Genomic DNA, 24,258 nt, shown 5'->3' with positions numbered 1-24,258 from the left:
TCCAAAATCAGATGCTCTTCAAAGGTTTAAAGGTACAAAGAATCGACCACCTGTTGAAGGTCACTCGAAACAAAAAGTCAAGAGAGCTTGTGAGCTTTTTCACTCACATTGGTTAAAGACAACAGTCAGTATAAAATATGTTCGCTTTTGTCCCCGCCTACCTGAGAGTTGTCATTTTCAAAGTCATTGAAGTAAATCACATCAGTCCCCTCGGTGGTCAAGATCTCATCGGGACAATCGGCTTTCATCATGTCCTCCAGCGCGGACTGCACCTGTTCTCAAAATCACACAAGCTGGATGTTAGTATTGTTTCTACACTGTACAGGCGACCACATCTGCAACAACTTCAGTCCAACATGAGAATCTGTTTTGACAAGACAGTTTAAGAAATCAAATGGCATATTATTAAATGATTATTTCAGGATGTCTTTGTCTGAGGACAAAGACAGGCAGAGAGACTTCAGGTTACAGCATTTCTACACAACAGACCTCAGCCTCAGTTGCATTGAAGGCGATGGGCTTTGTAGGGACCCCCGCCCAGAGCAGAGTGAAGGTCTCCATGTTGCTTTTCCCCTTTGTAACTTCAGCAACAGTGATGTTGGTGTCAGAGCCAAAAACCTCATAGTGAAGAGGTTTGAAATCCCCTGTCGCCAAAAAAAAAAACACAAGATCGACTGTTGTATTAAAAATATGAATATAATCATGTACATGATAACATACAGTTTAAAAAAGTTTCAAGTTTTTCTGAAGTCATGTCTGCATGTGAATGTGTAACAATCACACATTTCAACCCGTTTTCCCTTCATACCTCTGTCAGAATTGAATGTGACTGTGAAGTGAGATCCTTGGCTATCATCCTGTTTGGTGACCTCGACTGTGTCAGGTTTGATGGACCAAAGGCTGTTCAAGGCTACTTCCACCACCGCTGCTGAGGCACTCACTGGTATTGGTCCTACAGTGACAGGTTGAGGTTTTCCTTTAGTTGCTACCAATGCTAAAAATGTATGTAGTCATAGTGCAGGATTTCTTTTTAAACAAATTAATTGTAAAACAGTCATTACCGGTCTTTGCGTCTCCGTAGCCCAGGTTGAAGAAGGTGCTCCCACAAAGATGGCTGGCACAGTTGCTGCTGATGGTAAGCTTCTGGACCTCTTTGACTCCAGTGATGCCGCTGGGCCAGGAATTAAAGGTAACCACCTTCGTAAAAGTGAGAATGAGCACAGGTGAGGCACAGAGGTGAGGAGGAGGTGGACACTGAATCGAGCACTGCTCCTCAAACCACTACAATTACATCTAATTCATTTATTGATTTTCTACATTCAACCCTGGCGAGCAGATGTGAGCTTAACATGAAGGTGAGGAGAGCAACAGTGTTAGCAATAATGCTAGCAGCATAATAGATGGAAAACATAATCTTTTCCAATCAATAAAGCTGCATTATTTGTTTAAAATCTGTGCTTATTAACTTTCTCAGCAAGAGTTAAATGAGAAGATCGACCACTATATATGGATGTAGCTAATATATGAAGCTAGAACCAGGCATTAGTGTACAGACTGGAAGCAGGAAGAAACGGTTAGCTAGCACTGTTTGAGCCAAAAATGTCTGTCTGTACTACCTCCTCTAACACTAACACTAACACATTATACCTTTTTTGTTGAAGCTACACAAAATGTTTTAGCATGGAGTGGGAGCTAGCTAGCTCTTGGATAGAAGCAGCTAGCTTATTCTCCATTTCCAGTCATTGTGCTAAGCTAAGCTAACAGTCTGCTGGCTGTATCATCATATTTAGCAGGTAAGAGAGCTGTGTAGTATTTTGCAAAGTGTCATACCAGTACTTATAGGGAGGTGAGCAGTGTGGGATGTGTTTAAGGTAACAAAGCGACAGATTAGCAACAGGTTAGCAACGATACACACCTGTTCCTCATCGAACACATCGTATTCAGCCACGATATTCTGAACTTCATTGACAGCATCATCAGTCTGGTCTTCTGTAAATGAACTCTCCGGGTTGAACAAGCCAATGCTGACTTTAGCTACTACGGAATATTCTTGATGCAGAATTTCCAAGAAGTAGCTGCAGAACATTAAGGGAAACTGTAATTATAAGCTACCAAGAGCATAGGCCTGTTATGAATTAATGATTTGTAGTTTTCAAGGGCTCATTAGAGCCATCGTCCTGTACTTACGGTTTTCCTTTCTCAAGAGTCATAACTTTAGACTTTTGTGATTCCAGTTTCGTGAAATCTGAGACGTAATACGGCTGGTAAGCAACTTTAACCTGAAGTGGAGGTTATGAAAAAAACATGTTACAAGAAAGAAAGATGCTCTGTTTCTCACAAAATAATACTGTACATACAGCACCTAAATTTCATACCTTATCTTCTGGGCTGCTGGAGTTACTGAGGTAGAGTTCACATCGGTCATCACAATGGAGGTAAATCGTGTAGTTGCCGCTGGCTGGAGGGACAAGGAAGCCTCTGGATCGTGTGCTGAAATAATTCAGTTCATTAGAAAAGACGAAAGGCATGGAGTCCATCTGCTCTGTCCAGTATCCAGTTGTGTTCTCATTGTAGCTCCAAATGTCAGTCAGGTAACGAGGTCTTGTGTTGTTCCACACCTCCATCTTCAAGCCTCTTCCACCTGGGTTTAAAATGGAAATAAATGGCAGTGAACCAAAATTAAGGCTGAAATGATTAGCGGATTAATCAAGGAGTTAACCAGCAGAAAATGAATCTGATAAGTCATTTTTCAAGCAAAAATGCTGAACATTCATTTGTTGCATCTATAATAAGAAATGACTGGCAAACTGTAATGCACTTTACACAGTAAAAATAAACAGAAAAGGAATGAAAGTTACATCCAAAACAAATTCACATGATTTATTTTCAGCTAAAGCCAAGCGTTCAAACAATGAAACATTATTTGCAGAATCCAACATCAACAAAAGCACTGTTTGCATGCTGCATACTTCAAATAGATGCCATTGAATCACATGGGTCATAGGAGAGTGAAACTCCCAGAGGGAAAATACGTCTCTCAGTGAAGAAATACTCTCCAGTTCTGATATAACTGATGCTACAGCAGCATCTCCGCCAACCTCTTTGTTGGTTTTGAATGAACTGTTGCCATGTCTAAACCGTGCCTGTAGCTGCCAGTAGCTCTTCATAGGATGCTGATGGGTCTGAATCACTGCGGTTTGGCCACATGTGCTTAAATTCTCCTGTTGTGTGATTGTGTGATCTGTTGATCTTGAAAATCCAGCTGCCTCAAAGGGTAAGTTTCAAGCAGCCACGGTTAAAGTTCATCTTACGTCAAAAAAATCCTGAAAAGCTGACGTCAGGTCAGGAGAGATCTTATGACAGACGATTACAAATATGTGCTTTTCAGATAACAGGTGTTCTTGTTACAGGACGCAGCACATCAAAGTCTTAATGACTTGCGACAAATGATGGGATCAGATTGTCCTTTTCATGACAGCAGTTTTGTTGACACCCTGCACAGATGCTTTAAATTCTTCTAGAGATCAGCACATCAGCTGATCTGAACAGACAATGACAATGCACAAGATCAGGCAACAGGATGGATCAAGACAAGTGTCGGCTGCATGACATCAAACGAGAAGAAGAAGAGGAGGTGTGTTCTCACCTGGGTAGACTGTCACATTCTGGTTTGTCTCTTGTTTGGCAGTCGTGCATGTTATTCTGTCATCGGACACACTCTGGATTTGACACGGCAGGCCTGAAGGAGACAAGCGACAGTGATTGAAAGCATGTCTGAGCTCACATCACACTTTCCACTGACAAGAAAACACAATAGCAGACTTTACTTGAGGGAAGAGTTAAAGTCAGAATGTACTCATTATCTACTCACCTCCAGCTGAAACACAACTGAAACTTTGACTTTGTATTGGTAGTATTTTTCACACTTACAAATGACAGATTTATTTAAAGGTACTGAATATAAAACCACAATTTGTGCCTTTGCTGAATTTTTGTAACACAAAGTTATCTTTTCCTTTATTTCTTGTGAATTATTTATTTTGCCTCTCCAGGCCTCAAGAAATAAAGAAAAAAATCCTCTGTTTGGACATATGCAACCAGTAATAAGGACTCACAAGTTGCTTTAAGAGATCTTTAGCAAAAAAGACTGGGAACCACTGTAATACACGCCCCTTATATTCATAGTATTCTATATGTTTTCAAGGATGCTTATCAATACTTTGCATATGTTTCCCTCCTTTTACTGCTGTGATATTATAGTGTACGGATGAGGAAAATTTGAAGATGGAATATATAAGAAGTCTTTATGATACTTTGATTTGTCTGATTGGCTGAAGTTCCACAGTCTCTATCAGTGATATATGAATTTTATTAAGGTCTGTAAATCCACATTAGAAAAATTATACAAAAAACTAAAGTGGATTTTTGGACACTCTGCATTCTGTATCTGATTTGTATGAATTTGTGATGGCTTATAAGCACAAGATTTGATCACAGTTAATCACCTTCATCATCTTTATAATGTTAATTCTACTTATCCTTCGTTGCCAGATTTTATGATGGTGTCAAACATTCAAGCAAATCCATTTCCTTCATTTCCAAATATGTACTGTTGCTTAATGTCTACAACATGTTAAATGACCCACGGAGTCTTATGAAAGACTGCACCGGCTCGTTCGTCACGGTCTGTTGTGTCTCTAAGCTCTGCTGAGACTCTTTTTCTGCTTTGCAACAACTCTATGGTTTTCGTTTGTTTGTTGTGGCTTAGAGTGTGTCCACATTCTGTCGCGATGAAAAGGATTATGGCCACATTCACCACGCTCCACATTCATCTGTTCATGCTGAACAGTTTGTACTGTGTGAAAACAATATCAGCAATGTTGTCATGGTATTAAAACTGGTTACAGGTGGGGAGTTTCTGGTAAGTTTCCAGTCTGATGGTGGCGATTACCTCCGACGAGGACACGCGCTGGCCGATCGGTTTGGTCAAAGAAGCGACCGTGGACGGTCAGCAAGGTTCCACCCATGACGCTTCCCTGGGATGGGGAGACTCCTGTCACCTCTGAACATAAGGCATAAACATTTCACTGTATTAAAGTACTACGCAGGAAGTACTTATGAAAACTGACATTTTCATTGTGAACTTTCTGTTTACTGTACCTGCAAAGGTCTGAAACATGGAGAGCTTGCCCTGTCCTGAAACCCTGTACAGGTTCTTGTCCGGTAAACTCCTAAAGATTTTAAAGATATCAATAAATATTATTCCAGCCGTTCATACAAGAATGTTGTTGCTAAGTGAAACAATTTTTATGCAAGAGGTCAAATCTTCAGCAGCTGTTTTAGCTTAATATCTTTTCATTTTATCTACAACCCTGATTCCAAAAAAGAAATTAACATAAATGAAACAGAATGTGATCATTTGCTAATCAACTGAAAACAGCACAAACGCAATATATTTAATGTTTGACCACATCAGCTTCATTCATTTTTGTAAATGAATGTTTTGCACTTGCAAAGGTTGACTAAACCTAAAATAAAAATTGGAGTACTGAATCATGAAGTCAGCCATGCTTTACCTTCCAAATTCACTGTCAAGAATGTAAGTCCAGTTGTGATGCCCTGTTGGAAACAACACGTAATTATTCAGAGAGTTTGTACAGTTTCAAAACAAATTTTTTAACTATATATAGAAAACAAAACCAGCTTACCAACATACGTTCCCGTCATTTTGCAGCTCATGTATCCCCAGTGTGAATTCTCAGAGTCCAGCCGCAGGTTATATCTTTGAAAACATTTAAAAACTTTCAGTACTGCTCAAAATACCAAATCATGTATTATTATTATTATTATTATTATTATTATTATATCTACGGTGCAGTTTCCTGTGATTTAATTTCCAAACTCAATCCACATCTAGACAAAGTTCTTACAGTTCATCAGACCCCAGTTTAAGCAGCTCACATGGCATCCCTCCCATGTAGGATCTGCAATAAACAAGATCATATTTATCAATTAACTCATCGAGGATATCCTTTAAATCTGAGAGTCTACATTTTAATATTCATGGATTATTCTTTAGCCTTTATTTTGGGTCAATCAGCCTTCTTTCAAACGATATTGACAGGATATCATCATACAGCAGTCAGAAGTGTCCCTCATATAAAAAAATATACATGGGTGTGAAGGACAAATTTCTTTACAGTAATATGAATATTTTGAATGCTTATGGATGTTTTATTTATTTTTGTACCTCAGAAATCTGACGTTGAGGCCATTGGAGCTCTTGGCGGTGTTGCTGCCATACACATCAGTGAAGATCCGTCCTCGAAGTGTCACCAAGGTGCCTGCAGTGATTTTAAATTGTGTTTGATATCAAGTTTAAAATGGACTCTATGTTGATGCTATAGAGGGAAAGAGCTGTACCTGGAGGACCACTGACTGGACTCATAGAGTAGATAGTCGGTGTGCGATACCAGACAGTCTGAGGAGAGTTACAGTAAGTAAAAGACAGTTAGAAACCAGCTCAAACTTGACTGCAGGAGCTTCTAAATGAAGGTGTCTGTGTTGCATTCGCTGCAAACTCACATAGAAGCTGCAGTGGTATGGTTTGTACGCCCCTCTGCATATGCTGCTGTCAGGAAAGGGAACACCGTCCACGCTGACACGGACCACATACTGACCACTCGGCATGGGTCTGTGATGGACAGACATTAATCATCTTAGACAGATTCACACGTGTGGTGTACGCACTTTATAAAAATTGTGTACATTCAATGAACAGCCCCCTCGTCCTGCAGGCTACCTGGTGTAACACAGGATCTGGTTGCTGTGTGTTGAGTCTCTCTCCACATCACAGGGGACGGACAGGGTGTCTGACACCAGGGTCACACGGTTGCCAAAGTTATCGTCTTTTGGATTCAGCTGGAACTGTTTCTCCTGGGCAAAACCTGAAAAAAGTGCCAAATAATGCCTTTTGGTAACACTTTATTTTAAGGTACACATATTCACCATTAACTAGTTGGTAAGTAGCATGCATGTTAGTCACATTTTGACTGTTTATTAGTCATTATTATTACTTATTAATGCTTTATTCTGCATGGCCATATTCTGCAACTACTGGGACATTAACTTTCCGCCATTAACCTCCTGATTACCGCTTATTATCAAGCGTCACCATTTGGGGATCCAAGGATTCAGGAGGATTAAATCTCTTACCGTGTCCTGAAATGGTGAGTCGTGTAGCTCCACCGACGCTTCCTCGACGTGGAGATATGTAGTCAACGCGCTGAGCACCTGAAACATGTAAAACACGTTGGTTAGAGGAGACTGGTTAGGACATTTGGGCGATCTGCGCAATTAAAAAGACGCAAACTTGCATCTACACGTACAGGACTCGTTTAAAGAAAAGGTTTATTATTTTTATTTATTTATTTGAGACTTTCATTGTTGCTGTGCTTTGTATCCGCTTACTCACCACAGCTGTAGCAGCACAGTGCGAGGAGGAGAGCCGCCGGCCTCCACGCGCGCTCCATCCTGCAGTTTCCCTGCTGTCTGCCGCTCACGAGGCTCGCTGCTGGGACACATTAAAACATTTAATAAGTACAGACACGCTTTTTTAAGTAATGTCTGTAAAGCTCTGAGACGGTCCGTATCAGGCAGAATGAATCATATTTCAGGCTGTTTTGATTCATCAGTTTAATTATAACAAAATGCTCTGAAGGAAAATCAGTGAATAACAAGGTAGCATCAGTTGTGATGGGTAAAAACTTTGAGATTAGACCCAAATCACTACAAGATTATTATAAAAATGCAGTCATTTAAATCTGCAACAAGAAATTGCGAAAATAATTCTATTTTCAATTGAAAAGAGATGTAAAAATGAAAAAGTCCACCTGCTGAAAACGCGTTTTCCAGTTAAATGGCTCAGGTGTTCTGACAGGTAGAGAGAAACACTGCCTGTTTATGGGACAGCACTTAAGTCTTTATAGGGCTGCCAGTGATCCGCCTCTCACCTGAAACTGGGAGGAGGAGACTGCTGAGATCAAGCCATCACCAATTCAGTCTGAAAGTGACGCTGAGATCAGACCAGATGTTCTGTCATTTCCTGTCAGACAGTAAAAACTGGGTCAAAATTAGGACAGGGGTCTAAATCATGAGTTCGATGGAAGTGAAGAGGAAGAAGTGAAACTATAAAAAGCCCAAAGTAGACTTGTCAGGGTCTGTGGGGAGTGGTGGAGGAAGCATTCGGATCCTTTATGTATGTGTGTTGTGTGTATGTTGCACTGCCAAGTTACTGTGTCCACACCTCCCTCTGCATGTCATATGAAAGATAACATCAACAGTTTGGGTTGTAATCATGACAAAAGAAAAACATTTTTCAAGGTGTGGACAAAATAATGGAAACACACACTGTCATGCAATCCTGCACAATCACCCTAAAAGAAACTGCACCTCTGTGATGCTTTGAATGTTCAATTCTGATGCAGTTTTGTGAGAGTATGAATTCTGCAAAAGCTTGTTTCTGATGGGAGAAACCACATTATTATGTTCATGTAACCCAGCATGTAAGGATCTTCCACAGTGATGCTGTGTGCAGGTGTTAAACTATGTGGTGCCTTAGAAACAAGTGGGCTCTTGTCTGATGGAACGGAGTTACTTACGACACTCAGGAATGTTTACAGCTGTGTAATTTCGACATAAACTTTTGCAATGTTTGACAGGAAGTGTTTAACTTTTCATGCCATACAAGGCATCAGTATATTATTAGTTTATCATGAGATGCTGAACGGACAAAAATCCGATTCGGTCACCTCTGTGTTCGTCGTCACAGTCACTCAATGTCATCGTCTTCTCCCCATTTCATTCAACACTCTCACAGAGTTACATAATTTCCTGTTTTAACAAAAATATCAGCAGATTTTCTGGAGATTTTCAGTCTCTGAATAGCGAGGGGAAAAAAAGGTCAGATAGAGGTTTATAGCCTCCTGCGGTCCTGAGACATTCATGCTCCTTCCACAGCAGAACAGTGACATCGCTTTATGAAACTCAGCGTAATCAGAACAAACAAAATTACATCAGGGAGCAAACAGAGAGACAGATTAGCTGATGGGTGAGAGCTGATAGTGAGAAAACTTTGCAACTTTAGCAGCCTCAAGTGGTCGTGAGAGTTTGCTGTTCAAGGTTTTGATAAGAAGGTAATAAAAGAATTACCTCAAAGTCACATACAGCTCTTCCTCTCGGCTACATTCGGTCTGCTTAGCTGCTGTCGGGGTGGAGACATTTTCTTTCACACATTTTAATGCTTACATCAGTTACGTATTTTTAATCTTTACATTTTTATTGTACATATTTATTTTTCTAATTCTTATTTTTACTCTTACTCTTCTTCTTATTACCATTTATTGCAAATCAGTCATTTAGGACAGCTTACTGTGTGTTAGATCATGTTATGTTATGCACCTTAGACTCAAGGACAAAATTTCACACAAATGTCTCATAGGATGATGTGATGAAATTTTATATCCAAAAGGTCAAAGGTCAACTTCACTGTGGCTTCTTCTTCAGTTGAAAAAGGACCATTAGTGTGTAGCTTTGCAGTGTCGCTCATCACAGGCTGCCTGAGTCCATCGGACATGTTAGATAAGGTCTTTGTTGACAGTTCTATTGAAGCATTACACAGGAGGAGGAGGAGGAGGAGGAGGAGGTGTAGTAGATGTTTAACTTACATCACATCACTTGCTGACAGGTGCCTCTGGGTGGGAAGAGCCCAAAGAAATGTTGAGCTTTGTTACATAACGAGACTCGAGAAACTCCTGGGACACCAAAACCTACTGATAGAGCTTCAGCGTCGTGGGTCAAAATCTTCTGAATTTGCCTGTTTGTTCGGTGGCATTCAGACCAGGACTCCGTGTGGGCGATCTGCCACGATGGCAAAACCAGGAATCGACAGCCATCATACAGAACAACAAGCTCACACAGGGGCCGACTGTGTGCAGACACTCAAACACACAAGCTCTCACACTGCCCACGCACCAAACTACAATCTCAGTCTAAGAATATACTGTAAATTCCTCTGTCACTTTCCACATCAATTAACTGACAAAGTTCTTTCTATGAAGTGTGAAATCACGAGGAACACGAGCAGAAATGTTGTCCAGCAGGTTCAGGCAGCGATGCACAGAGCACGAGGTTAACGTCCTTCGACTTATTCAGAGGAAAACACCAAATACACTTCCTGGAAGGACAAACTGCAGACGTTTGACCACATTTTATTTTCTTCAGGAAATAACTTTTACTTTAAGATCAGGCATTGGATGATGGAAAAAAGTAGAAATTGTTGCTTATTAACATTAGAATCACCAACATTTTACGCTCATGAAATATAGAAACACATTTAAAGAATAGATTTTTTAAGATGTATTTCCATATTATTCATTTGTAGATTTACAATTTATCAACTAAATAATGCAACAATTAAACACTCTGTAATAACACTGACGATGTCTTTGTCTTCTTACCCTGAAGAACTAAAGAGCCTCACAGCCTTGTATGAGAGACTGTGCACATTCTTATTTTAGCTCTGATCAGTCTGGATTTTTTTTTTTTTTTGGCTTAAACAAGAAAATCTATAAAAGGTCAAACAACACTTCAGCAATATTCAAGAAAAAGTCAGGACCCCCAGTGACCAAAATAGGCATGACTTTATTATTTTTTTTCCAAAACTGCTGCATAACAAACTAAAATCAATATGAAAACACACAATACAAAATAAAGATAACACTTCAGCATTGCTCACAATGAGAACAAAGATCAGTCTGGATTTCAATTGTGGATCTACAGTGAGTAAAAAAATGTCTAGACGGGAATCGTCTCATTCACAAGGTTGCGTGTTGAGCTAGAAAAGCTCTGATTCTCTGCAGGAGCTCTTTCTTCACGCTGTCTGGAACGAGTGCTGCAGAGGAGAGAACAAGACAGATGAGAAGTGTCGGTGTGTCGGGACGAGCACCGAGCGATTCGGAACAGAGAAACAGCACAGAGAGTTACCGCGAAACCTTTCTGTTTGTCTTTGATGTGACGTTACTGAAGGATTACTGAAGCGCTGTTTGACTGATGCGCTGCGCTAATCAACTTTGACAGAGTAAAATCTCCTGTTCAGAGACGTGCCTGAAGTAAACGCACCACATATGGAGCCATAAGTTTCGATTCTTCAATAAAAAAAAGAGAGCTGTCAGTCACTTTTTAACCTGTTAAAACATCCAGTTTTTCCCATAATTTTCCCCATTTAGTAGATTTAAGTTTCTAAAAATCATTCCAGTCTGTCTGTCTCACTGTATCACATAGAAATTCTGCATCAGTTCATTCCAGCTCTTCATTAAAGTGAGATCATATTTACAGTGAGTGAAATATAGAAAGTCAAGACTCCATATTTCTTCTGCACCATTGAATCAAACATAAATATTGCATGTTTTTTATAGGGAGTACCTTGTATTTTTATTTTTAGATGCTTATTTCTATTTCAAGTCGATGTTCACAATGTACACAGTACTCCAGGATTTAAAATAAAGGCCTGTGCGCTTCACAGAAGTTTGACCGACTGACCCAAAGTGTTTTCTACACACCCATCCTGATGAAATGAAGCCTGCTGACAGCTCATCAGCTTGACTATGATTATCATTCGTACACTTCTTCCACCCCCTGCTGTTCTGTTCGCACGTGCAGATCTGTACCTCTGCCTTTAGGTGTGACTTCTGTGACCAGGTCCTCCACTGTGACGTGCTCCAGGCCCTTTTCTTTGATCACATCTGGAAAAGAGTCAGTGACTTCAGACATCCAGTTCCACTGAAGGACCATTACACACACACACACACACACACACACACACACACACACACACACACACACACACACACACCAATGCAGATACAAACCTTTGCAGTGTGCTTTCAGCTGATCCTTCCATCCACACTCCACCAGCTTTGCCCTGAGCAATTCTTTCAACCTGCGGCCACACATTTAGCTCACATTATTTTAACGTCTGCTGCCTCAGAACCATTCATGACCAAATCGCTGAGGAGAAAAGCCTGCTTACCGCTCCCGTTCCCCCATTTCTATCAGCTTCTGGTTTATTGCGGCTCTCATCTGCGAGTCTTTGCTCATGATCTGTCTGAAAACAAGCACAAACAACAGCAGCGTCGGTTTGGATTCAACGGCTTCAGGGGAAGGTACGAAAAATGCTTTATTTTGCTAGCCATCAGGTAGACGTTACCTTTTGTCGAGATGGATCAGCTGGGGAACATACAGTCCCTTTACACAAGCGTTCCGTGTAAAACGTTAAAACCTTAACGGTTCCACTTCAGCGCCGGTTAATTTGCCTAAAACTGACTGCGTCATCGCTAAAATAAAATGACCAAATCAGGAGCAGTATCTTCACATGAATAATCTTTGCTAGCGTGACGAAATAAGACACATTTATTACAGCACACAAGACGCTTTGAGAGAAAATACAAAGAACTCAAACTCCCATGAGCCCCCGGGCCAGGCGTGTCCTCTGTAAAATGGCTCCGTGGCGCCAAAACAGGAAACGTGTGTCTCACTCACTTCTCAAACATCAGCAGCTCCCCTCACATCAACTTGTGGATAAGTCAGTTGTATTTCAAAGACATGGCTGCGTCGAATTATTCCTTGAAGGTCAACAGAGAGCTGCTGGACCCCAACTTTGAAAGTTACAGGTTGTCTCTGGACGCCATACCAACGTATAACGTAGAGCTGGATGCTGGTGAGAGAAACGAACTGACTGTACTGTACAGCTAGCAAGAGTGCTAGCTTAGCACTGATACCAGACTGATAAATCACTTCTGTCACAGCTGTTAGCAAACATAACTAGCAAGCTTACACGGTGCTAATACTTGAAAACGCATTTTGGTTATACTAAACAATGTTAACAATGTTTAAGCTAGTCTAGCTGTAAGCCAGTGGCTCAAGGTCCTCCACTTACACTTGAGAGGGGTCAGAGGGTCCCCAAGAAAATGAGAAGTAGTTTAAACTGTAGATGATGAGAAAAGCAGTGACACTGGCGATGATAACAGCGTACACATAATATGCAAAGATAGCTTCATTTATGCAGTTTGTCTGTTGAACGCAGTGTTAGTTAGTGAGGATTTTACATTGTCCAAAATGAGGAAATGTCTCTTTGGCTTCACCACACAGCAGTAAAAACGACACTAAGACACGAACAAAAGCCCAGATATGAAATATAATTAGAAAACAGAGCGACTGGTTGCAAGATTTAGCCTGTAAAAGAGGCATAAGGAGGCCATGCATTCAGTATTTTAACTGCATTTGACAGGAGTGACTTGCTGTACACAGCAGTGGTGGATTTTACTGGTGTAGAATACCTCACTGAGAGTTATTAAAACACACATGAAACACAGAAAATGACAAAGTGAAAAAAAAAAAACACACAGTCAAACTGACTTTTGATAAAAGTGGAGGTACCTTATTCTAACCTTTGGCTTGTTCGTCTCTCCTGCAGCTGTGGAGGAGGTTAAGCTGAAGGACACGCAGTACACCCTGGAACATATGCGTGCTTTTGGCATGTACAATTACCTCCACTTAGACCCTTGGTATGAAGACAGCGTTTTGTTTGTGGACTGCAAAGGAAGAGTTCTCAGCCTCACCGTCACCCTGGTAAGCTTTAAAACCTTTGTGTTGTTGTTTACATTTATCACTCCCTCGTTGTCAGCGTGTCCCTCCACCGACGTCTGTGAGGCAAACTCCTGTGTGTTTATTCCTCGTATCAAACGAATCGGATGTGATTCTGATGTTGTGACAGTGGAGCTGTTGGTTGGCTTTAATGCATCTGACACACCAGTAGGTGGTGACCAAATACTTGTGTAACAGCACCGCGATGCAGTTCTGGCAGGTGTCGTCAAGAGAAAATTACCATTGCAAAAATTCCACAATATTAACATTTTAGAAGTTGCAATATTGATGTGATTCATTATAGTTTCCTTAACTTGCTGTTGCTGCTGTTTAAGATGCATTGCAGACAGTCACAGAGTCTCAGTGTTTGGGGAAAAACACAACTTTTTAGTCCATCTCTTGCCCATCAAAGGATTCAGCCTTTAGATGAGCTCATGTTTTCTATGGTGATTGCTTAAAATCCCTGATATGAAAATGCTGAGACAAGGAGCAAAATCAGCCCTGTGACCTTTTCAAAGGAGACTTCTTTTATGTCGAAGGCATCAGTGACGGTAATTAGAGGTAATTGGTCTCACGTCTGTGTTTTATTATGTTCAAACAGGCCTGAATGATGATCATCCGACTATAATCCTGCGTGACTGTATTTCTGCCTTTCAGCTGCATTATTAAATGGCTCTTTATGAAAATGTGTCGCTCAAATTCTAATTACAATCATCACCGTAATTATCGTCCCTGCCGAGCCTTTTCCGTGCATTCGCAGGGTTGGTATCGCTCGGCACATTGTGCATAGGTGCCTCGCGCTCTGTTTGGGGCATTAACGGCGTGGATGCTGGAGAAAATGATCTCAAAGGTGCATCGTGCATCAGTTAGCAATATGATTCACAGTGTCACGCACCATGGCAACAACAGGGCAGCTGCTGCATGGTCCTTTGAAAACCTGTTACTTCATTTATGACTAATTGATGCTCATGTGGTGGCGTATCAGTCTATTAGTAATAAGACTCTGAGAGTCGTGAATCACATGTGACGCTGAGCCGCATGACAGTTGGTCACTTGGTCTCTCCTTGATGAGTGCATGCTGTTTTCCTGCTCTTCAGGGTTTACGTTGACGGTATCTTCCTGCGGCCTTTTAACTTGAAGCATTATGGAAATTCTGTTTTTCTGTGTGTTTCTGTATCAGATGTTGATCGCAGACTGTTCTTACGGGACTGGAGTGCCCCATTCAGTATGAAAGCAGTGACCTTTCTCTTCTTCTGTAGTTCAAAGCCGCCTCAGAGCGTCTGTACTTGAGTCTCTCTGAGTCATGACTGGACTCCTTAAAGAATGTACATTGACAGCTTGTCAGCAGCAGGAACAGATTTATCACCCGTTTCATTTGATTCAGGAATCTCTAGCTCAGTTTTAGCTTTGAAATGAAGTAGAGACAAAATCCATTTTGTACAGTTCTGATGCTTCTCAGCCGCCTCGAACAAGCAGCTGTTTGATTACTGATTAATCTTTTGAGTCACTTTTCAAGCAAAAAAGCCATTTTCTGTGATTCCAGCTTCTCAGTGTGAAGATCTGCTGTCATAGATGTCAGGAAATAGAATTGGGTTTCATTCCCATCCACCAACACATTCACGTTTGCTCCCCGCAGGTGTGAATGAATCAAACATAGCTCAGACTGATGCAGAAACGGCCGTCCGTCTGCTTTCTGGGTGCAGTATTGACTTATGGGTCTGTCGTGTGGTTAATCCAGGACACCGCCCTGGGGAAGCCGAGAGAGGTCTACCGCATATCCGCTGACTCCAGCCAGTGTGAGGATCGTCTCTGCGCCTCCCTCAGCCTCACCTCAGCGACCTGGGCGGCTCTGTCTGACGGCGCCGGCCGACTGTACCTTCTCCGCACCGGCAAGAGGGGAGACAGCTCCCATATGAAGTGGGAAGTAAGTGCAACAAGTAATAAATAAACACATTATTTAGACGTCTTTGATAGCATACATGTACAAGTACATTAGAGTTAGGAGTGAGCTGATCCAGTATTAATTACGGGTGCAGATTTTGACATAATTTGCTGAACTGGCGTCATTGATCCACGTACCGATCCAGATTCCACAGTTTACTTAAAGTTAACTTATTTGATAGTGATTCTAGATGGTGGAGATATTTTATATCTGCATCTGTTTGGATGTGAAGCCCACGTATCCTCCAGTTTTAACAACTTCATAACTTCATGTAACCTTACACACAACTACAACATTCAAGGAAAAAGGCTCTGATATCAGTAGATATCCAAATTCACATATCGGAATCATCATCGGTGCATCTCTGAAGTATATTAGTTTCAGGGTAATTATGTGGCTTTTTCCCTGTTTCTATTCAAGAGCGTGGTCTGTGAATCTGAGAGCATGACTCATTGATTTCACATTCAGATTCTGTATTGCTCTCATCCCATCGCTCTCAAATCTGCTGGCGCTCAGATTTCCTCTGTTTCAGCTCAGCCTGTCTTGCACTCACTCACATTGTTGTCTGCACAGATTTCACTCCAGCTTCACACTCAGGCTTCTTCTGTGCGCTCGTCAAACGTCTTTGTGAAATAACCTGTCAGAATTCTCCAACCGATAGAAAGCCAGGTTTAGTGCTGACCAGTGAAATGATCCCTGCCTTGCTGCACTTATTGTTCACTTCTTCGAGCGTCCCTTAAGGGCAGTGACTCTCATCCACTCCTGCGAACACTCCTGCGACGAGGCAGGGATCATTTTATGGGTCAGTTTTGACGTTTGACGAGTGCTGAGCAGCGGCCTGAGTGCGAGGAGGAGGAGGGCTGAAGCTGGAGCGCAGGAAATCTGTACAAACAACAATATATCTGTCACAGAATGTGAGCGTGAAATCAAGTCCTGCTCTCACATTGAAAGACCACACTCTTGAATGACGATAGGAAAAAAGCCCCATATGTAATCCAGCAGTCATTGTGAAGAAGGTTAGAGAGCAGTAACTAATCCTTGGCCTTTTATGGAGCTCTGCTGGTGACTAAATGAAAATGCAGCGATGCTGATGCGACACCTGGTCTCTGAAGTAACTCTCTGAGTGACGCTTTTAGTCAAACAGTTTCACAAAACGTATCGAGGAGGAAATACGTCACCATATGCTGCTTCTCATCTGCTTTTTGGGCTTGACAGCACTTTGTAAAGCATTCATAGCTGATGCTTCCTGTAATGTCAGCCACCTGATCGTAGCTTTGTTCGCAAATGTTGAAAATAAGACCAAACCTGAGGGAGATAAGTGATGTTTTTGTCCAAGGCCGGATGTCTCAGCAACTGGTGATATAATCGCTGAGTCATCGAATAACACAGTCAGAGTCTCATAGGAGGTATTACTTGTTATTGAAAAGGTAATTAATCAAGACAGTGACCGTTTGTTAATGCCGACAGTCACGTTTGCTGGAGCTGATATTTGTTTCATTTCTAAAAATCCTTGGCAGCTGGTGAAGTGGTTAAATCTGGACGTATTCTGATAAATCTTTCGTCAGCAAACTACATGAAAAGACTGAAAGATGAAATCGGTTAAAGCACGTCGTTTGGCATATTCTGTCGGTGTTCTGGCGTGAGCCTCCTGCGACAGCCAAGCAGTATGTGACAGTGATGAAGTTAATGATCACTCAAAAGCTCTCAGGAAGCTCTCACTCACTTGGCGAGAGATCTTGGATGGATTCTTCGGCAGCTTGTGGCGGTCTTTCGTCAGTGCTGCTCTGGGATGTGAGGCTGCATGTGTTTATTAATTACAATAATCTTTCAGTATGTTCCACCGCTGCGTGCACACGGCTGTACAGTATATTCCAATATGTCCGATTTGTCCAATATGTTGGAGTCAGGTATCAGAATTAACCAAACCAACAACCAAGAAAGAGTCATGTTTAGAAATTCAAAGATTATATATCCTTTAAATGTGCTCTTGCATTATGAAATGTTATTATTCGGCATAGAAACTAGTCAAAAAAAAAAAAAAAAAGCATTTCCAAAGCAGCCTCTGTGTTTAAAAAACTGTGTCAGCCGCTGGAAATGAGCTTGTAGTGGTGAAGGATGAAGGCTTTGATATCAGACGTGTCTTTGTGCACTTCATCCTGTTAACAAGCGTGCAGTTGGGATTAGCTACAAATGAGAGTTCATACTCTGAACAAGCACGCCTGATACGAGTCTGAAAGCAAAGTTCAGGAGTGGAATTTTTAATGAAGTCTTCCAGTGTTCTGGTTTTGAGCTTCAGCACTCGAGGATCCCAACCAAGCTAAAGCTAAAGAGCCTGTTTTTCTCCTGTTCGTAAAACAGGTCGTCAAGGTGTAAGAGATGTAAACAGAAGCAGTAGGACAGCTCTCATTATTTCTGAGTCTGTCCGGTTATGAGGTGATTTATGCTGTCGGCTTTCAAATTGTCGTCATTGTTGCTGATTAATCAAATGTCCCTTCACTCATCGATATATTGGCTTATGATTTCACCTCTAGTCAGTGGTTTTAAGCGCTTGGTCTGAGCTGAATGACCATTAATGTTATGTAACTATAACCACTGTGGATTACAAAGTCTGACTTTTACTTGTATAAAAAGTTAAAGAATGCTTCATTGATCCCAGGGGGCACCTGGGTCAGCCCCCATTGCACAGCAGTAATAAAATAGAGGAAGGAAATAGAGATATTTTAGAGAATATGTAAAAATATGTGCACTATACGACAATATGAATCATTTTTATGGATTTTACCTGTTAAACTGATTGTTTTTGTTGATTCTGTGCTCGTAGCCGCTGTTCAGTGAAGACATGAAGGAGCCTTTCACCATCCTCCACAGCATCTCTCACGTCCAGGATGGAGTCCACGCCATGGAGGTCCTGCTGCTCCGCATCCAGAAAGACCCGCAGGAGACCAAAGGAAGTGGATACTCGGTGTCCCTCGAGTGGGTCACCGTCGCCAACACGGCAGGACACGGTGGGTGCTGCTCTGAGCTACCACGACTGAGGTGACTGAGCATGAAGGCAGATAAGTGGAGCGTGCCAAACATCAGGGCTGCTGATTGGGCCAAAAATCATAACGATTATTTAACACGATCACTCATCGGCTTCAGAAACATCACGCAGTCATTTATTCTCGTTTTGTCTCGTTGGAGGCCAAACTTTTAATTGAGAGTAAAATAAATAATAAGGTCTAAATTGGGATCTGAATTTCAAGCCTGTCATTTGATTTTCCTATTCATTTTTACAGCGTTCATACTCAGTAGACGACAGAAATCCTCGCTGATTGCACCATGCTAGAAAGTTAGTCATAGTCTGCCATTAGTGGAGTTTAATTATTATGTACCAGATGAGATTAGCATACTCTGAAGGAAACGCTGGCAGGAAGGATTTTCATTAAAGTTCTTGGCACTGGCTGAGAAAGAAAGGTTCCCCGACCAACGATTCAAAGATTGGAAAGCCAAAAAATCAGAAGCTGCCTTTGGAGAGCCCCTTCCTCATTTATTTGGATTTAAAGATTCAGCGCTTTGATATCTGCCAGATGTGGAATAATCTTTTGTTGTTTGTTTAAGTGTCTCAACGTTTGCCTAAATCTCTGTTTTGACAATGATCATCAGCTCCACCTGCTCCTCAGTTTTCAGCCAGTGTTAGAGTTTTATCAGGGAGGGGAATGGAGAGTTTTCCTCAAAGACGATTTGATCCATCTGTGGTAAAAATCAATGAATTTCTGAGTAAACGGACAAAAAATCAGTGGCAGTTTTGATAATTGATTGATCATTAAGTAATTGTAAGGTATAAATAACCATTTGCCGGTTTGAGCCTCTTAAACGTAAAGGAGTAAACCTCCTCCTTCCTGCTGATGGACTTGAACTCATCGTGTGTCCTGTGGAATAACCCGAGCTGTCCCCGCCGCTCTAACATGAAACATGTTGGTGTTGTTGTAATTCGTCTTGCTCTCTGTCAGAGTTTAATGGAAGACAAGATTACTTTGCACCTTCACAACCTGCAGGTCAGGAGAAGAAGTACGAGGTGAAGACGAGGAGGGTCCTCAGGGGGAAGACGGTGCCTCACTACGCGGCGGTGGAGCCGCGGGGGAAGGGGCTGATGGTGGCCTCGGAGAAACCGTTCGTCCTCACACACGTGGACGGTCGTCCTGTGGAGCAGCCTGACCCGGAGCCCATGGAGGTGGAGAAGACAGGTGGGTCAGAGGTGCTGCTGAGCGCTGTTATTACTGTGGTTAGCGACTGTGCTGCTTTACATCACACCTCCATCATCTGCAGCCAGCACGTACAGGTCAAGCTTAAATATTTGATGACGTGTGCGGTGAGAAGATCTCCACAACAAGCCGAAGCCCTGACATGTTTCCTTTTCACACAGTCTCCTTGGAAACATATCTGAATCTCTAGCTGCTAAATGCTTCACTTCCTTCACCAGCGAGGTGCTAACGTTGTCTGGTGCTGGGTGGGCAGTGCACAAACCGCTGCCTCCTGGGTTTAATGAGAGCAGGCAGTGAAACCACAACGTTGAGTGAACGGAGGCCAAAAAGTGTTGCGTAGGTGCACTTTGATGATGCTTTCGTGTGACCCCTTTCACATTACTGTTTGTTTTGAGTCATCGTTTTTATAAAAGCACTGATTAGCAGCTTGTTATGCACAGTGTAAATCTAATGCTGATATTTAGAAATAAAAACCTTTGAATAAATATGGGCTGCTGCGTTACAGGAAAACATCAACAGGTATCTGCACACCTGCTTCCTGCGGGTGTCCGGACACGTAATGGAGGCTGTAAGTCTGTAGGTCTTTACTCCAGTGCCAGTTAATCTCAGACCGTGGCCTCTTTTCAGAGCGCAGAGCTGGTTTAGAAGAAGTCACATCGGAAAGATTTGACACAGTCTCGGTTTGGCGTTGAGCGTATTTATAGAAAGTGCTGTCTTTATTTCTTTCTTTTCTTCCTTGTTAAGATCACAGTCTGAAACTAGCCAGAGAGCGAACCAGCCTGTCTGTAAAACTGTTGAAACAAAGTGAAACACAAACATCGTCTGGGCCCCGAGCTACTGTCCTGCCTCCCCTCATCCAAGACGCAGTTTGGCGTCACTCACTTCTCGCCATTTCTGTGATCAGACTCATTCGGGTTAAGATTCGTCATGCGTTTGTACGTGCTTGTGTTCAGTCCAGCAGTGTCCTCCGCTCATTACCTCTAAGAGGCGCAGACTGCTGGGTTGTAGTCATAGAAACGCCTGAACGGGCAGCAGAACGGCGGTCTCTGTCAGATCTGCTCATCTGTTTCGGTGTACAGGGATGTGTTTCCAGGCCGTTTATTACTGTTCGCACAGACCAGGGCATGATCTCTCTTCCCTCGCCTGAAGTGATGGATTGAAGTGTCTGTGTAGTCCGTGAAGGAGTGAGAATTATGTTCAGGCCTGCAGGTGATAAAGAATAGTCATTAATATATTTGTTTCATCTGTGATTAATCAGTCAAGGATAATGATAAATTGTTGTCCTCAAATTGACCATCAGTCAAAAACCCAAAGGTGTGAAAAGCACTTTCTTAGAATTTTAGAGATGGAACAAAAAATATTTGGATGCAACCTTGTTAAACAACAATGATTAAATTAGCAGCCATTTTAATTCTGATCAACTGATGCAAAAGTTTGACATTTTGGGGAAACACGGTTATTCTTGGTGAGATTAAAATGAGAAAACTGATGGCACGCTCGTGTTTGCACAACAGAAGGTAAAAAGTCACAAATATAAATATTCCAGTTGTATTTACGTGACATTTACTCAACTGATGACAACACAAAAACAATATGTTTAATGTCTGAGCTCTTCAGCTTCATTGATTTTTGTAAATATCTACTTATTCTGAATTTGATGCAGCAACACGTTTCAAACACGTTGGGACAGGATCAACAAAACACTGAGAAGGAAGTGGAACGCTCCAAAAACACCTGTTTGGAACATTCCACAGGTAAACAGGCTCATTGGTAACAGGTGATAGTGTCATGATTGGGTATGAAAGGGGCTCAGTCGTTCATAGAGGATGGAGCGAGGTTCAGCACTTTGTGAACACATGATTGGATGAAGGAGATCACTGCTTTGTAAAGTCAGTGAACGCAGTTCATTTGCATTGATTGATTAAATTCTGTTTTTATTTGCATTTCACACAGCGTCCAAACTTTCCTGGGGTTTCAGAGTTGTGAGATTTGTTTCAAAGTCAGATTCTTATCTTTTGTATTCATATGAACTGACTCGATCACCATATCAGAAGGACTTTTTCACACCACCAGAACTTTTCTTAAAGTGTGTCTGAGCTGAACCAAACGTTCACGTCCAGCCATTTATGTTTCTTCCTTTTCCTGCTTTTACACTCAGTTATAGTCACAGCCTCTAAACAAGCAGACAAACAGACACCCTCTTTTAAAAAGATGTGAAAAACCTCAGGTGACCCAGACAGAGCAAGGTGTGTGTATGTGCGTGCGTGTGTGCGTGTGTGTGCGTGTGTGTTGATGGTGCAGGAGCAGAATAATGGCAGCTTTTTAGCCAATCCTTTTATCAGCACTCTGCCTTTCTCCTTACAGAGAGGAGGAAGTGGATTAGATGTCAAGAGAGGGGTCATCTTCAAACAGGCTCGTAAGCGATGAGAGAGGAAATGCAAAGGGGGGCAGGAGGGATGAAGGTGACTTAATGGTGTGCAGATGGAGAGGAGGTGCAAAAGCATGCTTGCATAAGCTGAACTATACGTACTGTATAGAAGGAGACAGCGTCCAAAGTGAAGGCTGGAAAACTGTCTGAAATATGATTTAGATCATTACAGGACACCAAGAAGGCTCCACTTGTAGATAAATACACCCCAAAAGTAAAAAGTGTGACTCAGGATAATTAATCATTTATGTAAGTGTTTTGTTTTTTTATTTTAAATTTGCGCTTCCTGTGAATGCAGGGTTGGCTTAAAATGTGTCAGTTCAGCAGTTCGGCCAACAGAGAGCTCAGATAGAGAAGTAAGAGGAAGATTGGGGAATGAAATGGAAGACTTGGCAGCTCACCGTCTCTCCTTCTCATTAGTTTCTTTGTTGACAACAAAAGGTGATTATGAACACGTCTCGGTTCGTCACATGCCTGCCAGATATGGAGCAGATCTGTTGGTTTGGATCGTCATAATTGGACCAATTTCAGCGCTCAGGCTCTGCCAGTAATCACAGAGTTTGGTTTATGACAGTTCTGGCACATAATTCTCTCTATAGGAGTGTTGTATATGAGAAAGCTGGCGCAGTGTTGTCTGTGTGTGAATCAGATGATTCATCTCGAGGCAGTCTTTGCCTTCTGTCTTATCTAAACAGCCTCCATAGTTTGTTTTACTGTTGTCTTTTATGCCTGTGTGCTGCTGGAGGCATTATGTCTTCGGGTTGTCCATACGTCCCGTTCTAATGGACGCGATATCTCAGGAGCACCTCGAGGGAATTTCTTAAGATTTTGCACAAACATTCATTTGGATTCAAGGATGATCTGAGTTTCCCAACGATTTTGGAGATCAGTCCATCTTCTACATCGCTCACAATAACATAATTTATGACCAGCGGCGTCCAAATGATTCAGTGCTACTTTAACCATTAACTGTAGCTGTCAGATAAGTGTAGTGCAGTAAAAAGTACATTGTTTCCCTCTATTTACCTCATAAACTTGGGTAAATATACTTTGTTACTTTCCACCACTTACAGTGATATCAATAATGTATCATTTCTGAATATAATCTGCCTCTCTGATCTCACCTGTGTGCCAGTTCAGGGATGTGAATCTGTAGCTGGTGCTAATCATACGCTATTCAGAAAATACTAAGCTGTATTTTTTGAATGAAGTTTGAGCTGTTGAGTGATGGGGTCATTGTATTTCAGTGCCTGGCAGCTACATTACAGGAGGGAGGAAACCTTTCACCTGAGGCCAGAACTCAGAAAAAAGGGACGAATGTAGCCTGAGAGGAAATAATGTGTGAATCTCTCTTCTGATCAGCGTCGTATGAAAAGGACTTTGTTGATGGAAGAAGGATTTATTTTAGAAATATTTATCAGCGCACAACCTCTGAGTCCTTCTTTGAAAGTGTGATTCAGGCACAAGGCCGTGAAATCGCTTCTGATCAAACTTCTGATGGGAATGTTCGCTCAGTTTCTGAGCATGTCGTTGGCAGCCAGCGTCATTTTATCAAGCATCCGTGGATTGTTGAGAAGTTAAAGACGGACACGAGTCCTGCTCTTCGTGCATTTTCCAGCGAGGCTTTTCACAAAGCGGCCCGCTGACTTCCGCTTCGATAAGAGTGCACATCTGTGGCAGTATTCAGGAGCCAGCTTGTTTTATAGCGTACCACACACACACACACACACACACACACACACACACACACACACACTGTAGGTGTTGTTATTGACGACTAGAATAAGCGACTGCCGATCACAGAGTGCTAACAGGCCAGTCGAGGTGCTGAGTCAGAGGCAACAGAGACATGGCTTCTTAACAGTGTGGGAAATGGTGAGAACAGATCTGTTCTGTGTTAAGAAGGAGCGGAAATGAGGCCTGTCGTGTTTGTGGAAAGGTCT

The 24,258-nt window shown here is 41.9% G+C and overlaps 3 protein-coding genes across 4 annotated transcripts in view; 1 reads left to right on the top strand and 2 right to left on the bottom strand.

Moving 5' to 3' along the window:
- The window catches only part of pkhd1l1.1 (PKHD1 like 1, tandem duplicate 1), a 36,778-nt gene extending 28,831 nt beyond the window's left edge, over window positions 1–7,947 (bottom strand). Inside the window, exons 1-20 of one of the 2 annotated variants that reach the window (XM_076754860.1) lie at window positions 7,893–7,947; window positions 7,478–7,573; window positions 7,216–7,293; window positions 6,803–6,947; window positions 6,586–6,694; window positions 6,424–6,481; window positions 6,251–6,344; window positions 5,931–5,984; window positions 5,709–5,782; window positions 5,577–5,619; window positions 5,161–5,231; window positions 4,952–5,062; window positions 3,647–3,739; window positions 2,376–2,641; window positions 2,188–2,279; window positions 1,916–2,075; window positions 1,062–1,197; window positions 809–952; window positions 490–644; window positions 162–272 (exon numbers count right to left, since the gene is read on the bottom strand). In XM_076754860.1, coding sequence (XP_076610975.1) covers window positions 162–272; window positions 490–644; window positions 809–952; window positions 1,062–1,197; window positions 1,916–2,075; window positions 2,188–2,279; window positions 2,376–2,641; window positions 3,647–3,739; window positions 4,952–5,062; window positions 5,161–5,231; window positions 5,577–5,619; window positions 5,709–5,782; window positions 5,931–5,984; window positions 6,251–6,344; window positions 6,424–6,481; window positions 6,586–6,694; window positions 6,803–6,947; window positions 7,216–7,293; window positions 7,478–7,532 — 2,049 coding nt within the window. In that variant the 5' untranslated portion in view covers window positions 7,533–7,573; window positions 7,893–7,947. The remainder of the gene's footprint in view (window positions 1–161; window positions 273–489; window positions 645–808; window positions 953–1,061; window positions 1,198–1,915; window positions 2,076–2,187; window positions 2,280–2,375; window positions 2,642–3,646; window positions 3,740–4,951; window positions 5,063–5,160; window positions 5,232–5,576; window positions 5,620–5,708; window positions 5,783–5,930; window positions 5,985–6,250; window positions 6,345–6,423; window positions 6,482–6,585; window positions 6,695–6,802; window positions 6,948–7,215; window positions 7,294–7,477; window positions 7,574–7,892) is intronic. The other variant, XM_076754859.1, reaches the window with a different exon arrangement.
- Window positions 7,948–10,682: 2,735 nt separating this feature from the next.
- Window positions 10,683–12,386, bottom strand: LOC143335726 (transcription and mRNA export factor ENY2-2-like). The gene is made up of 5 exons (XM_076755324.1): window positions 12,266–12,386; window positions 12,089–12,163; window positions 11,928–11,998; window positions 11,727–11,801; window positions 10,683–10,951 (listed from the first exon to the last, which is right to left on the bottom strand). The coding sequence occupies exons 2-5, from the start codon at window positions 12,154–12,156 to the stop codon at window positions 10,875–10,877; spliced, it is 291 nt and encodes a 96-aa protein (XP_076611439.1). The 5' UTR covers window positions 12,157–12,163; window positions 12,266–12,386; the 3' UTR covers window positions 10,683–10,874.
- A 202-nt stretch (window positions 12,387–12,588) lies between these two features.
- Window positions 12,589–24,258, top strand: part of nudcd1 (NudC domain containing 1) — a 32,539-nt gene continuing 20,869 nt past the window's right edge. The window contains exons 1-5 of the mRNA XM_076755323.1: window positions 12,589–12,775; window positions 13,532–13,686; window positions 15,440–15,625; window positions 18,465–18,648; window positions 19,681–19,869. Coding sequence (XP_076611438.1) covers window positions 12,661–12,775; window positions 13,532–13,686; window positions 15,440–15,625; window positions 18,465–18,648; window positions 19,681–19,869 — 829 coding nt within the window. The 5' untranslated portion in view covers window positions 12,589–12,660. The remainder of the gene's footprint in view (window positions 12,776–13,531; window positions 13,687–15,439; window positions 15,626–18,464; window positions 18,649–19,680; window positions 19,870–24,258) is intronic.

This window comes from Chaetodon auriga, chromosome 17, assembly GCF_051107435.1.
Source record: "Chaetodon auriga isolate fChaAug3 chromosome 17, fChaAug3.hap1, whole genome shotgun sequence".
NCBI lineage: Eukaryota > Metazoa > Chordata > Actinopteri > Chaetodontiformes > Chaetodontidae > Chaetodon > Chaetodon auriga.
The sequence above is the reverse complement of the archived record's forward strand: the minus strand, read 5'-3'. Positions and strand labels throughout refer to the sequence as shown.

Excerpts from the sequence above, each read along its gene's own strand:
- LOC143335726 (XM_076755324.1), bottom strand. The coding sequence starts at position 12,156 with ATGAGCAAAGACTCGCAGATGAGAGCCGCAATAAACCAGAAGCTGATA. Across the intron at positions 11,999-12,088 it reads GAAATGGGGGAACGGGAGCG|GTTGAAAGAATTGCTCAGGG; the intron begins GTAAGCAGGCTT and ends GTGTGGCCGCAG. Across the intron at positions 10,952-11,726 it reads AGTCACACCTAAAGGCAGAG|CACTCGTTCCAGACAGCGTG; the intron begins GTACAGATCTGC and ends TCTCCTCTGCAG.